Source organism: Harpia harpyja, chromosome 14, assembly GCF_026419915.1.
Source record: "Harpia harpyja isolate bHarHar1 chromosome 14, bHarHar1 primary haplotype, whole genome shotgun sequence".
Lineage (NCBI taxonomy): Eukaryota > Metazoa > Chordata > Aves > Accipitriformes > Accipitridae > Harpia > Harpia harpyja.
Genome location: NC_068953.1, coordinates 39175206 through 39190798, shown reverse-complemented (window position 1 = coordinate 39190798; position 15593 = coordinate 39175206). Strand labels below are relative to the sequence as shown.

The 15593-nt window shown below is 57.0% G+C and overlaps 2 protein-coding genes and 2 long non-coding RNA genes across 7 annotated transcripts in view; 1 reads left to right on the top strand and 3 right to left on the bottom strand.

The window, feature by feature from the left end:
* ZNF609 (zinc finger protein 609) overlaps positions 1–5635 on the bottom strand; it is a 74515-nt gene extending 68880 nt beyond the window's left edge. For all 3 annotated transcript variants that reach the window (XM_052808574.1, XM_052808572.1, XM_052808573.1), the window contains exon 1: positions 5457–5635. The gene's annotated coding sequence lies outside the window, so the exon portion shown is untranslated. The remainder of the gene's footprint in view (positions 1–5456) is intronic.
* Positions 1–15593, top strand: part of LOC128151295 (uncharacterized) — a 92556-nt gene that overhangs the window by 41483 nt on the left and 35480 nt on the right. The window lies entirely within an intron of this gene.
* Positions 9700–15593, bottom strand: part of TRIP4 (thyroid hormone receptor interactor 4) — a 34920-nt gene continuing 29026 nt past the window's right edge. The window contains exons 12-13 of one of the 2 annotated variants that reach the window (XM_052808578.1): positions 14922–15024; positions 9700–9936 (exon numbers count right to left, since the gene is read on the bottom strand). In XM_052808578.1, the coding sequence (XP_052664538.1) occupies positions 9869–9936; positions 14922–15024 (171 nt within the window). In that variant the 3' untranslated portion in view covers positions 9700–9868. The remainder of the gene's footprint in view (positions 9937–14921; positions 15025–15593) is intronic. The other variant, XM_052808580.1, reaches the window with a different exon arrangement.
* LOC128151296 (uncharacterized) lies at positions 9986–14216 on the bottom strand. Its single transcript, XR_008238330.1, has 2 exons — positions 13760–14216; positions 9986–13590 (listed from the first exon to the last, which is right to left on the bottom strand). It is a non-coding gene; the product is annotated as an uncharacterized LOC128151296 (long non-coding RNA).

Below are 15593 nucleotides of genomic sequence, written 5' to 3'. Positions count from 1 at the left end.
AATTCATGCTAATGACCCATTGCAAATTGCTGAATTTTGTGAATTAGCCAACATGTAAAGGAATACAATAAAAAATAGCAAGAACCATGCATCAAAGTGTCCTTGGCTTATTTTGGTAGTCTTAGTTCACTTTTAATTACTCATGGCAATAGGTACAGAGGGAAGGTAGAGATTAGACTTGAAACCCCTGAAAAACAAACAGGAAATCTTCAGGACAAGAAACTTCACCATGGCACCAGCTACTAAATCTTTGGGGAAGGAGCAGTAATTCTCCTGGAGATTAGTAAGACTCTACCTCTTCAATTGAATTCATGGCTAAGTCATTACACACCTCATTTTCACTCCTTTAAAAGCTGCAAAGCAGACTCCTCCCCAGCCGCCCTTTCTCCCCTTGGAGAAGCACCGGGATAACTCCGAGCCAAATCTTTGGACTATCTTGAGCCAGGGACGCTCCATTTACTCAAAACCACAAACGGGCTCAGCAAATTTATTAAAATCAAACTGCCTTGTTTTGTTATCAATAAATTGGCATAGCCACGCAAAAAGACAAGACATTGCACGTGGCGTAGCACTGTACAAAGATACCATCCTTCTAGCCGTCAGAAGAGTGGCCGAGCGGACCCAGGAACAGCTCGGAGCGAAAATCCGATGCCATGAAACTTCTCTGTGTCCACAATGCGGTCGGGGAAGGACAGGCATAAAGGGACAACGTTATCTTTCCTTCTTCTTTCTTTTCTTACTCCATAAACAAGGAAATGAATTGTAGAAGTTGAGCATTTAATGTTTAAATACAAAATATCAAGATTCTCCAGAAATCTTCCTTATTCATCCACAAAAATGCACTTGCATCCATTTACACCCTCTCTGTACACACACACCCCCTCATACAACATCTGAGCTGATGCTTAAGCAGCTACATCAGTAATTTTTGCACGTGAAGGACACTCAGCTGCAGCAAAAGCAAAACAACCTCTTGGTTTCATCTCAAAACCTGACTTTTCACCAAAACCCAGAAGTGAAATAGGTGTTTGCTTTAAAGAAATTATATAAATTCAAACAAAGAAATCACGCAAGCAACTAGAGTCACAGAGCAAGTTTCCCAGACAGGCAGCCGTTCCCTATTTTCTTTACCATAGGACTGCCAGAGCAAAACCTTACTCCTTTCTCTGAAACCACATCACACCGCAAGGCACTGAGCCTCGTTAGCAGGAAAGCGCATTTTCGATGCAATTGCGTGACAAAAGAAGCCACGTCCCAGTGGGATCTTTTTTCTTCCCTTCCCCAAGGGAAGGAAAAAAAAAAAAACCCTTCCTCATCTGAGCCAACCCAGCACAGGGATGTGGACCAGACCAGCTGCTGCTGGGGTGGCCAAAGCCCCAGTCCAGTAGCTATACGCGGCCACCGATGAGCTCCTGGGGCAGCCACATGCTCTGAGCCGGCTCATCTACCTACCCTCAGTCTTGTAAAAGATGCTTCACACCTAGATGAGCTCCTCAACACACCTCCTACATCCCCAAAACCCTTCTGGAGTCAGGCACCCCATGCAACTGTATCATCCTTCCTCCAGCCACTACCACCACAGCACAAGCATCCAAATTATGACTTTCCCGAATAAGCAGGCAAGCTCCATGGGGAAGGGACCAGCTCTCCCCATATCCAGAGAGCCCACATGCACTTGACCCATGCCCATGAAGCATCAGGAGAGGCATCACGGAAGAACTGCAGACAGCCCAGGCCATCTCCAAGTGCTTTGGGGACTTTGGTGCTCCTCAGAAAATCCCTCCACAAACCACCATCAGCTGCAAAGAAATACAGGGCAGGTTTGGAAACAGACCCACGACTCTCACAATCCAGAGGTTAGAGAAACATCAGTCCGTATTCTGTGGCAAGCCGGCAAAGATAAACACGGACCTCACCTTGAACTCGGTGGGAAAACCACCCCAGCTCCTACGGACTACCCAAAATCGACCCGCTTGCTGCGTTCACTGTGTACAAGCAACTGAGCACGGTTAAACTGTCACCAGCCCTTGGCAAGGTCACCTACGGCCTCACCTCCTTTCGGCAGGAGGCCGGCACGTGACGCGCTCCCCGCGAGCATCTGCCCGCTCCCGGCAGGTCCCTGCCTCCGGCCGGGGAAGCCGGCCAGAAGCAGCAGTGTCAACACTCAAAGGGCATAGCTGCACACGCACGCTGTCACACATCCCCAAAACAACATACCTGGGACCGTAAATACCATCTTATTTACATAATACTCCGGATAAAGGGGACAAAGAAGCTTATTGCATTACATCTGGGACTGTATTGCATCAGCACCCAGAGGCCCTAATCCGAATTGGAGCCCTGCCGCGTGGGGCGCGGCAGGACGGCGGTGAGGTGCATCCCCGCTCCCAGCCCGTCCAAGGTCGAAAGCAACACGATACAGCCCAGCTCTTCCTCTTCCCGCCATGAGCAAGCAGAGCAAGATCCCTTTTTAGGCAGCACACACCCAGGAAATACCGAGTAAATCACAGCATCAGGCATGACGTCCAACTCTGGTCCCCAACCGCCCTTCTATCACGCCTGAGCCCCAGGAGTGTGATCCCAGCCACGGGTCTCCAACTTCCGCCACAGCGGGGACACAACTCACGGACACGGACTGTGTTTCGGTAGGGATGCCCACAGGGAAGTGCTAGAAAGACGAGGCAGCTTCTGGTTTTCTTTAATTTATGCAATTAAAATTAAAAAGATACCGTAAATATAATCTGGAGGCAAATTTCAATTCAACGTGGCCCGGTTCTCAAATGGAGTAAACCAGACGGAGTGAACTCTTGTCCTTCCTTCTTGTTCATACATAATAAAGATACACAAGCTGTTAGGTAGCTCCAACACAGCATGAGAACCCCTCAATTGCCTTTATGCTTTGCGAGCCCTTTCTTCCCGAAAAAGGCACATTTTCAGCTAGCCTAACGATTCAAAGGGAAAAAGCTTTAGAAGCAGCAGAAGCAGATGCCGTGCCCGCCGACGTCCGACAAGTCGGGTGCAGTGAGCGCGAGGGGACTTTGCAACCTTGCAACTGCAGAGAGGGAGAGATTATTTGCGGTTGCCACCCAGCCCACAGCACAGGGCTACAGAAGGACAAACATTACTTATTCGCAGCAGCTTCTCCCCCCCCCCCCCCCCAAAAATAACACCATTTTCGGCATGCACAGAGGACGCCGCGGTAGGATAACACGTGTATTAAGAGACACCTACGTGCGTATACGCGCACGCACCAGCCCCTCCAGCTAACGAGCAGCCTAATGGCGACTCACAAAACACACAGACCCTCCACTGGAAACCAAGTCCAAGCGCCCAGCTTGAAAAAAGGAAAAAAAAAAAAAAAAAAAAAATCCCCGTGTCCTGGCCATACTCAATTACAGATCATTACAACTTGCTTGATAATTAATTTCCGCCGGTGGCTCTAACTGGCTCGCAGCCCTTGTCCTGAACGCGAGGCCAGTTTAGGTGAAACATTAAATCCTTGTCCTTTTGCACCACCGAGACGGCCACGCTCCCGGTGCTGCTCACGTCTCCCTTCCTCAGCCAGCTCTACCCCACAGGGAGAGGAGAAAACCTTGCTGGATGAACGAGGGCATAAAAGGGCAAGGATTTTTGTTTCGAGACCGAAACAGCTTCAAAATAATAAATTATAAATTATTTCTGGTCAAGAGCTAATCAATAAAATAAGCTGACTGGATTTTTCAAGTGCCGTGCGTGTGCGGTCGCGTACTGCCAACAAAGAGCTAGAAATGTGCAGCATAATCCGATGCTGGAGTCATCGCACAAAGCGGGGAAATCGGTTTTCCTGAGGATGTCCAGGCAAGGAAGGCTGCGAGCACCCACGCCGCCCCTGCGCACGCCGGAGCCCGAAAGCCAGCATCCTTAATTCTTCTGAAAGGGGAGGGTGGGGGGGAGAAAAAAGGGCCCGTGAGTTCTTCGGTGGGCGCCACAGAAGATGTGTGCGTCTAACACCTCCTCTGAGGGAAAGGGCCTTCCCAGAAAGGGGGGAAAAAGGAAAAGAAAAAAAAAAAAAAAGAGGGCTGCTGGGAGATGGAGGGGAGCCAAGTCTCGCAGACCAGACCTGAACCTGTGACCTTCCCCGTGTACACAACGGGCGGGAGAGCTTCACGGCAGGAGCGGCCGTCCTCGCCCTCCGTTCCACCCGCAGAAACCCACAGCCTTTATGGGACGCCTCGCCGGCACGGCCACGTTGTCACTCGTGGTGTCACACCCCACTCCCCCCCCCATCCCGGGATCAGGCCCCCACGCCTTGACCCTCGTCAGCAGGGCTCCGTGGCGGGCAGCACGGGGGGCTCGAAGGACGGCTGCTCGTCCTGCCGCACCGCGGTCACCGGCAAGCGGGGACACCCGTGGGCCCTGGCCAAAGCGGAGCTGAGGGGGGGCTGGAGCCGGCCCCGGCGGCCTCGCCGGAGGAGCTGCGCTCGCAGCGTTTGCCCCGCACCGAAACCCACAGACAACTCGTGCTCGCTCAACATCTTCGGGAAAATTGAATCTTCCGTGATTTGTGCCAAGAACCCCCCCGCGTGGGGCCGCATGCCCGTCACCCCCCCCGCCGCCACCACCGGCACCCCGAGAGGGCTGGGGTGCGGTGTCCCAGGGGAACCAGCCCTCCCGGGGCCCCTCCGGTCCGTGTGTCCCCCAAACCCTCCCTGCACAGACACGGGGTGGGGGGGGGGAGTGGGGAATGGAGAGAGACACACGCACCCACCCCGCCCCCCCCCCCCGGGACACAGCTGCCCTCTCGGGAACCGCATCCCCCGTGTCCTGCCACCACCCACGGCCCACACACATCGTGTCGTGCCCCCCCCTCCCCCCGGCCCTCACCCCAAAACCTGCCCCGGCGGCGACCCCGCACACAGCGGATCCCCCCCCACTCCCCCACCGCAGCCGTGAGGGTTCCGTGACCCCACGCACACGCCGAGCCCCCCCATCACACAACCCGGCGGGAGGGGGGACTGCACCCCAGGCCCCACCGCCCCGTGGGTGCCCCCCCCCACCGGTTCCACAGCCGTGGAGGAGGTGACGGTCGCGGGGGGGTGACCCCGCACCCCTGGGGGGGGGGGGGGCGGCCACCCGACCTCCACGGGGCCCCGACACCGGGGGGGGGGCCGCCCCCAAAGGTCACGGGGGAGGGGGGAAGGCCACACACCCCCGTCCCAACGGTCACAGAGGGACGTGCCCGGGCCACGGCGACGGCGCCCAGCCACGGGAGGGGGCTTAAAGCGGGGGGGGGGGGGGGCGGGGGGGGGGGGTCCTGGCCCCAACGGCCGCGGGGGAAGGGCCCAACGGTCACCGCGGGGGGGGGGGAACGACGACCCAGGCCAGGCCCCAACGGCCGCGGGGGATCCCTAACCGACACCGCCCCCCACCCCCACCCCGCCGGGGCGCCGCGGAGGCCGGGCCCGGCCCGCACTCACCGGGCTCCGTTCCCGTCCCGGGCAGGCCCTAAGTCTCCTCCATGGGGCCGCCTAGGCCGCTCCTCCTCCGCTCCGCCGGCAGCTAGGGGCCGGCCGCCGGGGCCGCCATGCCACCCGCGCCTGTGGGCCGCGCCGCGCCGCGCAGGCCGCGCCGGTGTCCGCCTGGCGGGGCGGGGCGGGGCGGAGCGGGGCGGGGCGGGGCGGGGCGGGCGCTCGGCTCCGCTCGGCTCCGCTCGGCTCCGCTCGGCTCCGCTCGGCGGGGACGCGGCAGCCCGGAGCCGGAACCCGAGCGGCAGCCGGAGCGGGCTGGCGCGCGTGCGACTCAAAACCCGGAAGGTGGAGTCACGGAGCGTGGACTAGGCGGAAAGCCCCAGCCCCGGCCCCGGCGGCGTGGAAAACCCGGAGCGGCGCGGCCCCCAGCACAAAGAGGGGCGCCAGGGTTCCGGTCAAGCCGCGGCCGGAAAACGCGGAGACCGGATCGGGAGCCGGGGCGCAGGAGCGGCGGGCAAAACCCGGAGAGGAGCGTTCCCCCTGCTGAGGAGCCGGAGCCGCCGGGGTGTCACCTCGGAAAGGGGGGGAGGGCATCTTTTCGGGAGTGTTTTATGGGCTGTGGGGTGCCGTGCGAGACCCCCTGCCCGGCATGGTCCCCCCACGGCTGCGCTATCGGGGGCACCGGCACCGGTTCCGCTCACTGAGCCGGCACGGAACGGCTCGGGCTGGTTTTTGGGCAGGCCACCGCTCGGAGAGACCTGCCGGGAGCGGGCAGGAGGGGGGGCACCGCCCAGGGTGCGCCCTGGGGTACACACATCCACCCCAAAAAACCCATGACGTCATGCCCCACACCGTCATTTTTCCTCCCCAAACAGGTTTCCAGCGTGGGACGGAGGGAGCACCTTCCTTCCTGAAAGCACCCGGATCCCCAGCCCTCCTCGTCCCCAGGAGGTGACATGTCCCCCAAACCTCCGCAACCCACCCCAAAGCCTTGGTGCCGTGCCACGCGCTGGCCAGCGAGGAAATTTCGGCTCATCTCACTGGGGATTGCCCCAGCCCTGACCTCAGGACACCCCAAAACCAGCCCAGCGCAGGAGCGGCTGGCTCCCAGCAAGGCGAACCGGTGCGGCAAGCCGTGCTGATGGAAGATGGGGCGCACGATCCAAGCCAGCATGCCGGCAGCGCAGACCTCGGAGCCAGAAAACGGTCCTGCAGCGAAGGTGATGGAGCGGGGGACCACCACCTCCACCCACCCACCCGGGCTCCGGCGTGGGGCATCCCAGCCCAGAGAAGTGCAACCATCCCTGGGGATGGCAGGGCTCCTGCTCCAGCACGGTTTCAGGAGGACATTGAAGGAGACGCCAATTTCTTCTGATGCTTTTCGTCCCCGAACGAGGACGATGCGAGACCCAAGCCTCTGGCAAAGGAGGTGGGACAGCGTGAAGGGCTGCCTTTTGGGTGCCATCACCCTGTTTCTCTGGCTTTTGGGGCTGGGGCAGGCAGGAGGGGAGCCAGAAGAGGTTTAAAGCAGTAGGAGAAGAGGGATGAGAAGAGCATTCATTTAGCCCGAAAGAGACGAAGAGGGGAAATTCTTCCTTATCACGGTGAAGAGGAGAAATTGTCCTCACGTGGCACAAACCCAACGCTGGTGGGCCCCAAGACAATCTATATTAATAAATTCAGGTCAGTTTTTACCAAAAATTTTTAAAGGATTGGGTAAAAGGTGTTCTGGGCATTGGGTGTTGATTTTCTGCACATCCCAGACCAGGGATGATGCTCTGGAGGGTGGGAAAACCAGCTTCTGCCAGGAATGCAGAACAAACCAGGGATGGATCAGTGCCTCAGTCTGCTCGTTCCCCGGCAAAACCACAAATGATGTCATTAATACAGGAGGAAAATAAAAACACTGCCAGACAACAAGGCTTCATTGGAAACGATCTCGGCATCCCTCCGATGGTGCGTTTTGCCATGACCACGAGCAGCGCCGGTGACCCAGTCTGCCCGGGGCTGCTGGAGCCGCCAGCCCCGCAGGACTCAGTGCATTTTACCAACAAACAGTGGAGAATGTGAAATCCTTGGGGATGAAACCTTCGGGCGATACACAGATGTGACCTGTGAGCGATATAAAAGCACAGGGAGGTGACAAAACAGCTGCCGCTTTCGCGGAAGTGGACGCAGGAGATGGATCTGGTTTGACATGAAGCCAAATCCTGGGCTCGTATTAAAAACCTGGCTTAGGTAGGGGGTGGGCGACCTGTCCTGGGAAGCAGTGCCCTGAGATGGGGATTTTGATGGGCCTTAGGTGTGATGGACAGGACGCGAGTCCCACAGTCCCCTTGTCCTACGGTGATGGTACAAGATCCCACGCTGTCACAGCCTTGTCCGAGGGTGCTGCACTCCTGGGATAAGGAGCAGGAGCTGGAAACCCCAAGCCCGGGTGCAAGCCCTGGGTGCTGAGCATGTCCTCCCTGGGTGCTCAGTGTCCCACTCATCCCAAGCCATGCCAGTGGGGCGCAGGGCAGGGCAGCAAAGACATCTGTGATGTTTTGTGAAAGACGTTGTCCGCCACGTAACCGGAGGCTCCTTCTCCACGCGCCTGTCTTCTGCCTGGAAGAGCGTCTCCCCCACCTTGGTCCCACAAGCTTGAGGGTTGACCCCTTCCCATCTCTAGGAGAGATGCTCCATGGAGCTGCAGGCACCTTGGGCAAAGCAACCTCAATGTCCTGCCCCTCCCACCTCCTTCTCCCCATGGCACCAGGACCCCAGGATGCCACCCCAAGCCCCCCCATCCCTCTCCATGCGGGCACCACTGACATTTCCTCTCACTCTTGAGGCACATCCGTGCAAGAGAGGAGGACCTCCCTGATACAAGAAGAGAAGAACGTGCAGGGAAGTCACCGGGAGTCCCAGCACAGCTGATTGGGACCATACTGGTGAGACACGAGGGACAGGGACAGGCTGGTGGATGGGGGGACACAGCCAGAGGAGGAAGGAAGCGGCAGAAGCCCACCTCCCTCTGCCAGGCTGAACGGCAGCTCGCATACCACGACCTCCGTGCCAAGCCCGGGCAACTCAGAGCTGAAACACCCGCCAGCGTTTTCCAAATGAGGAACGACACGGGCGGGCGTCGAATCCAGATCCACCACCTCCAGCATCTCAGAGATCCCATAGGCAGCAAAAGCAGAAGACAGAGCCAGAAGACAACTCCCAGGGCAAACGGCAGCACTAGTGGGACGGCTTCCAGCACCGCAGCATCCAGCTGCCAAATTTCAGGGGGCACAGGCGGTTGGCACGAAGGCTTCGCACCCTCCTCCTCCTCCCTGATGGGGTAGCGACAGGAACCGAAGCAGAGGGCTGGGACAACCTGTAACCAGTGACAGTGCCGAGCAGCTGAACCGGCAGCCCTGCTCTGCTCCCCACCGTGGCCCTGGGGAGGAGGGGGGATGCCAGCAGTGCTCGGGGGTTGCTCTGTCCCCTCCAGAGCAGGGTGGGCTCCGAGGAATGAGGAGGAGCACTTAGACCACAACAAGGAAGAGCCTGGAGCAACATGGCAGGAAAGGCTCACAGCCCAGTGAACACAAATGCGTAATGAGCACAGACATGGCAATGCGGGGAGATGCTGAATATGAAGGATTAAAGAAAAAGGAGAAATTAATCTTATTCATAAGGCAGAGCGGGTTTTTAACTCATGCACACAACAGCTGCTGGAGGGGCGGGTCAGCTTTTGCAGGGTGGCTGCTGCTTCGATACAAATCAGGAGAGCGGGATGTTAAGGCTGGGCCCTTCCCAGCGATGCCAAGAGCTGGAAGGGCAAGCTCCTGTGAGCAGAAACAGAGCCCACCTCTCACCCCGAGTCTCCCGTTTCCCCAAGCACACGCTCAGCAGAGCTCAGGCTCTCCGGCTGTTGGGAGCCATCCCCCTCGTCCCCCACAGTTTCTTGCCTTTCTCCTGCGAGGCCAGCGCCACGATGCGTCTGACCCTATCCAGCCAAAAAACCTCAAGGCACATTTTGGGGAGGCATATTTTGGGGCTGCCAAAGCCAGGATGGAGCTACCTCCTGCCTGCCAAGACAGATGGAGCGGGGTTGGCTGCTGCCAGCGAGCTCCCCTCGCCCATCCTGGGATCCGGTGCTCACGGGAGATGTGGAGATGCCAGCGCTTGGTTGAACCCCATCCCGTCAAGCTCCATCTCCCACCCACCCTTGTCTGCAGCGCGTGACTTCCCAGGAAGCACAGGGCTGTTGGGTGAGAGCTCGGTGAAAACACGTCTCTTTTAATGCTTTTGGAATACAATGGATAAAGCAATACCTAACAGCGCTCTGGAATCCGTCTTGCACCTGCTTTCCAGAGTTGAGGACCATTCCGGCAACCTTCGGTGACAGTCGGGTGCTGCGTGGGAACATGTTGCTGCTCCCCGCCGGCTCACCCCATCGCTTTCTGCTTCATTAACCCCTTCTTTGCTCCCTGATGGATCTTTGCATCCAGCTTCCCTGTAAAGAGGGGATTAAAAAAAAAAAAAAAAAAAAACAAACCACAACAAACCCTCATCACTCTTTAATTTTAAATGCTATTTGCAATGCAAATCAGCTGGAGGCAGCGAGGTCTCCTAGTTAGTGTGTTCCTGTCACATTCAATTATCGTGCTTGAGGAGCCAGGCGTTTCCAGCCGCCGTGGCTTCCCTCCGCAGGCGCGACACCAGGGAGCCGGGGGCAAGCATGTCCAACGCGGCAAAGAGACGCTGGAGAGGGGGAAATTCAGTGAGGAGGAGAGTAAATTAACATCCAGCGCTTGCCCACCACTACCGGGGGGGGGAAATGATCCCTTCACTCTCCCGCAGGATGCGTGTCAACACATTTGAAGGCGATGGGGGACCATCAAGCACCATACTGGGGACATGTTTCGCCACAGCATGGCAGAAAGCTGGGCTTGGGGACAATAAACCCTCAGCTTGGGGACGATGATGCAATGGGGCACACAACATGATGGGGACCAACCACCCTGTGCTGCCAAGTGCCAGGTTGGTGGCCTCCAAGGCCACCAGCTGGGAGGGCCACGCTGCCTTTGCCACCAGGCAGCACCTCGGGGAGCCCAGGCACCCATGGCCGGCTGCTCCGGTGGGACCTGGACCAAAAGCTGCCTCCCCTTGTCCTTCACAGCCCTCGGTGGCTTTGCTGCCAGCTCCGCTCTCCCACCTGGGAGAGGAGCAGGACACCAGAATATGGGATTTGGGCAACTCCTGCAGAAGAAGCCAAAAGCCAGGCATGGCAAGCAAGCCGGGAGGCCGAGGCACTGCCTCGGAGGAGTGTCCGTGTCCCCCTCTCCCTGCCCATAAAAAAACAAGGATGCTCCTGCTCTCTCCAGCAAAGGGCCCTCCTCCAAAAGGGAGAGGAAGGAAGGGAAGGTGACCTTAAGTGAGGCAGCACGGCAAAGAGCTGGCCTCCTGGAGAGGCTTTGCCGTCAACCAGCGCCAGTCACCTCCTCTAATGCCACGTCTCCCAGGGAACTCGCCTCCCTGCTCCTGCTCCCCTGCGTCTTCCCATCCTCCAAATGTCAGCCTCGTCCCGTCTCTCTCTGTAGCTGGGAGCAGGGATGGGGCTCCAATGTGCTGCAGAAGCCAGCAGCAAAAATTGCAGACCCCATTCTGAGCTGGGGAGGGCAGCCCCTCTCCCTGGGGAGCATCCCCTGTGTCCCTCGGGAGGGACACGGGGATCCACTATGGTCACACCATCAGGAGAGGAGGCAAAGGGATCAGAGTTTGATCCCAAGGAGATGGACAGACAGAGCTTGTCCCAGTGAAAACCCAGTGAGGTGGATGGAGCCAGAGCTGGCAGCACTTCAGCACTTCATCTGGGTCCCTCAGCATTGTCCCTCCGGGTGATCAAGCCCAGTGTCACCCCGTGGGTGAAGCACAGCCCATGCGGCCCCTGGGAGAGCCGTGTTGCTCCAACCCAGCTGCAGCACACAGCAGATCTCATCCCCGGTGGGGACAAGGTCCACCAGGCTCCAAACCGGTCCCACTTTGGCCACTGCTCCAAAAACTGCTGGTAAATGCCCGTGTGCCGTGAGAAGCGGGCGCTTGTCCAGAGAAAATGGCTCCAAACCAGCCAGAGACCATCACCTTCTCTTCAAACCAAGAAAACTTCTCAATTTCAGCTCAACGAAGGGTCCGACAACACTTTTCCCAGGAGAGGCAGGTTACAAAACCGCTTCGCTCAGGATGTCCCACCAGCACAACACAGCCTCCCTGACACCCGTCCCCCTCCTTCAGCCCGAGTTTTGGGCCAGCCTTGCTGCTGTCTGAGCTTGAGAAGGAAGTTCAACGCACCAAAACCATAACACATGCAAAAATAAAACCCCAAACGTGAGCAAGCATTTGCAAGTCACTGTGCCATAGATCCGCAAACTGAAACGTGACTACAGTCAGGTCGAAATTGGGAGCAGGAACCAGACACTGCCAATGTCTTGGTGCAGCAGTTGCCAACCTGCAGCCCACGGGACGCAAAAGGCTGTCTGCAAAAGTCTTCCACCATCACAAATGAGTAAATTAAAACTGAGGCCAAGAGAAAGGGCAAAACAGGGCATTTCTTGGAGAGTCTGTTTTCAGACAGTGTTCTCACTCTGAGCCCACAGAGTTTGGAAGATGGTCCCCTACAAGGTCTGGGAGATCCACCATCCCCTCTGCCACCCTATGTGGGAGAAGACTTTCCCCACCTGCCTAAGGATGGGGAAGAAGCTCCCTCCTTGCAATGGCTGGAAACAGCAACAGGCACCCAACAAGGCTGAGCCAGCACAGCCAGACTGTCCAGAAGCAGTGTGTCAGACCACCGTGTCGCCAAGCTGTGGGGTTTTTGGCAGGAGAAAGGCAGCGAGTTCACACTCGCTCCGTGCTCTGGTCCCCCACCACCAACGCCATGTCACCTCCAGGGCTGCAAGCTTCGTATTTAACACGCCTGCCTGCTCCTCCTGGACCCCAAAAGCGATCAGGAGGCTCCTCTGCTCTACCAGCTGGCAAACATAAAGCATCAGCTAGGTAACCTTTAGGAAAAGGCTAAAAATAAGGCCACAGCCCCAGGGTCCCCTTCTCTTTCCACTCAATGATTTAAGGACTCTCGTCTCACATTGCAACATGTCCTTTTGCCTGCTCCTCCATGCTCTTCCAGCCGCTGGCTGTTGAAGGGAGGTTTCTCAGCAATGCTCGAGGGAGGCTTCAGGGAAGCTTTGCCCTGATTCAAGGAAATCTCCCATGAGAACCACCACCGAGCTTTGTCCACGCGCACTAAAACTAAGCGGGGATGTGTTTGGGGAGAGCCATGCTCCCAGATGCAACACAAACACAGTGCCCATCCCTTCCACACAAACAATAACCCTGGCAGCAAAAGTCAAACAATGTTACTTTTTTTTTCCCATCCCCAGGCTGCTAGAAACAACTAATTTGCAACGGAGAAGCATTCAGATGTCATCGTGGCGAGGTCCATGCTGTTATCTGGCAAGGAAAACCGCTCTGGCTTGGCTTCCCAACAAGACAAACTGGCATTTTGTCATGGCTTGAGCCAGGCTTCAAGGAGACCAGGGCAGCCAGCGAGCTCAGGTGGGGACGTGAGCCGGCACCTTCCCCCTGCTCTGCTTCCAGCTTGGAGAATTAAGCTTTTGACTGCCTTGGATGTAATGCCAACTCCTATTAAAACAGCGCCTTACCCCCGTGAAAGGTCAAAGGCTTCCCTGCTCCTTCCCTAGGCTGTCACAAATATCACCCAGACAGATGACGTCCCCTCCGGGAGGGGAACGTACAACTCCACAGTCTCCCCCGCCGCTGCTCTCGTGACAGCTCCTGTCGGGATGGAGGGCAGGAAAGGCAGGGCCAGCAGCAGGAGCGGGCAGCGCAGGCAGCCGCCAGCACAGCCGGCTTCCTTCCAGGCTGTTAGACTGATCCTTCTCCAAGCAGGAAAGTGTCACAACACAAAGGAGATGATGTGACAGATGGGGAGGGGACCGGCAGCACCTGCACCCGGCAAGGCAGACGCGCAGAAGCCGGCTGCCCTGCGCTCACACCGCATGGCAGCTTCCCCTTCAGCTGCCGGTGGCAGCTCTCCTCCTAACCACGGCCGGATGGAGGCAGGTGTGGCAGTGAAGGGGCATGAGAGAGCCTGTATGAGAGCAAGGAGAGGTTAAAACAAGAAGAAAAAAAAAAAAATGAAAAAAAAAAAAAATGAAGAGGATGCAGCGGCTGCTCCACCACGCAACAGCGGCGAGGCTGTTCTACTGCAGCAAAGACATCTGCATCCTAAGTAACTCGGCGCAACCCTGCCTGCTCACCGGAGCGCTGGAAAAGACCCGTCCCTGGGGGAGGACGGTGCCGCTAGCAAGATCCAAGCACTGCAGCTCACCAGGCATCGTTTGTCGCCATCGGCTGAATGCACCTCCCAGATGTTGCTACAAAAGGCAGCGAAGAAACCAAATTGCCCTGCTCAATACCCTGGCAGGGCAGGAATACCCCCGGCACCCAGGGAGAGACTGGAGCCGTAGGAGAACGGTGCTTCTCTGAGCACAGAGGCGGGGCGGGGGGAACAACCAAAACTCAAAAGCAACAAAAATAACCCTACACTGTGCTTCAAAAGCCCTTATTATCCAGTCCTGAGAAATCCTGCTGCTCCTGCACTGCTAGGTAACTACTCGCAGAGAATCACTCTGCAAACGAGAAAGAAAACCCAGTCATCAGCTCTGCTAAACAAACAGCCAAGACTATTTCTGCTTATGCTGCTTTTAGCCCGTCAAATTAATTTTTCACATCCCCTGAAAGCGTGTACAGTGCCTTCCCGAGGCTGTGTGGTGGGGAGGCTGCTAATAAGGACGGAGCTGACTGCAGGCTCCCCAGCTGCTGCATCCCTCCTCCATCCTTTTTACAGCAGCGGGCAGGAATAACTGGCAGCCTGCGGAGGGGCTGGTGGCTCATAAAAGGGACTAACGACGCTGGCAAGCAGAGCGCGGACAGATGCTGCGGCGCTTCCCTGCAAGTTCTGCCAGGACATCCCATCCTGCCGGCCTGCGGATGGAGAACATCCATCTGGCCCTGCAGCTCTTGCTGCTTCAAGCCTTCACCATCCTCACGGGCGAGAGGGTAATTCTGAACCGCAGGCAAGGAGCTAGCGCGGATCTGCCTGAGCATCGCCGTGCTGGCTCGTATCCCGACCCAGGCTGATGCCAGAAGCGGATCAGCTGCAGACACAAGCGCTCTTTGACTCCCGAGTGTTTGCAGAGGCAGGAAGAGGCATGTATTTGGAAGGAAGCAACATCTGGGGAAAGGGGAACTGAAGACAAAAAAAATATTACAGATGTATTCGAGTCATTAAACAAACACCTACAGATCAAAGAGCACAGGGCAAAGGTTGCGAACTCATATGGCAAAGGCAAGCAGAGGTGGTGATGAGAGCAGGCACGAAAGGCCAAGGGGGGCATCTGTGGAAACTTTACTACTTACAGATTTTGGGTTTTCCTTTGATGGGAAACTTCACAACCATCTCCTGGGGATTAGTGCAGATAAAGACAAATGGAGATCCGGACTCCTGGCTCAGATCTGGATACTGGGAAACACAGACACACACACACAAAACAGAGTCAGACCGACTGCCGCGGGTGTGAAAAGAGCTTGGCGGTCAGGAGCAGAGAAATTGTTATTTAAGAGATGGGTTATATCTAGGCTGCAGCAGCTCAGACTAAACTAGTTCAAGAACTTTTAATGAAAAAAAAAAAACAACCAAAACCAAAAAAACCAATTGCAGGTTTGGGTCTTAATCAGTGAGCCCCTCGCTAAACCTCTTCTCATCACGCCTCTCCCAGAGCTTGCTCCCTTTTCAGATCTGCTCACTGAGCCGCTTCCCTGTGTGCTCCCTAAGACTTTTCAGCCCCCTTTAGCACCGACCTGTGTTTTGCTACCTAAAAGGTGTGGTTTCACACTTGGCTTAAGCTGATCTAAAGCGTGGGGTGTGGGGTGTCGACAGAAAGGCAGTCGGGGGCCCTGCCCTCACAAGCTTGCCTGCTCACTGCCTCCTTAGTGCTGGGACAAGCATGGGACCCATTTTCAGCCCGATACGTTCCTGGATTCAGCTGACCGGGGATGCGGGTACCCCTGCTAAACCCCAGCCGGTCACAG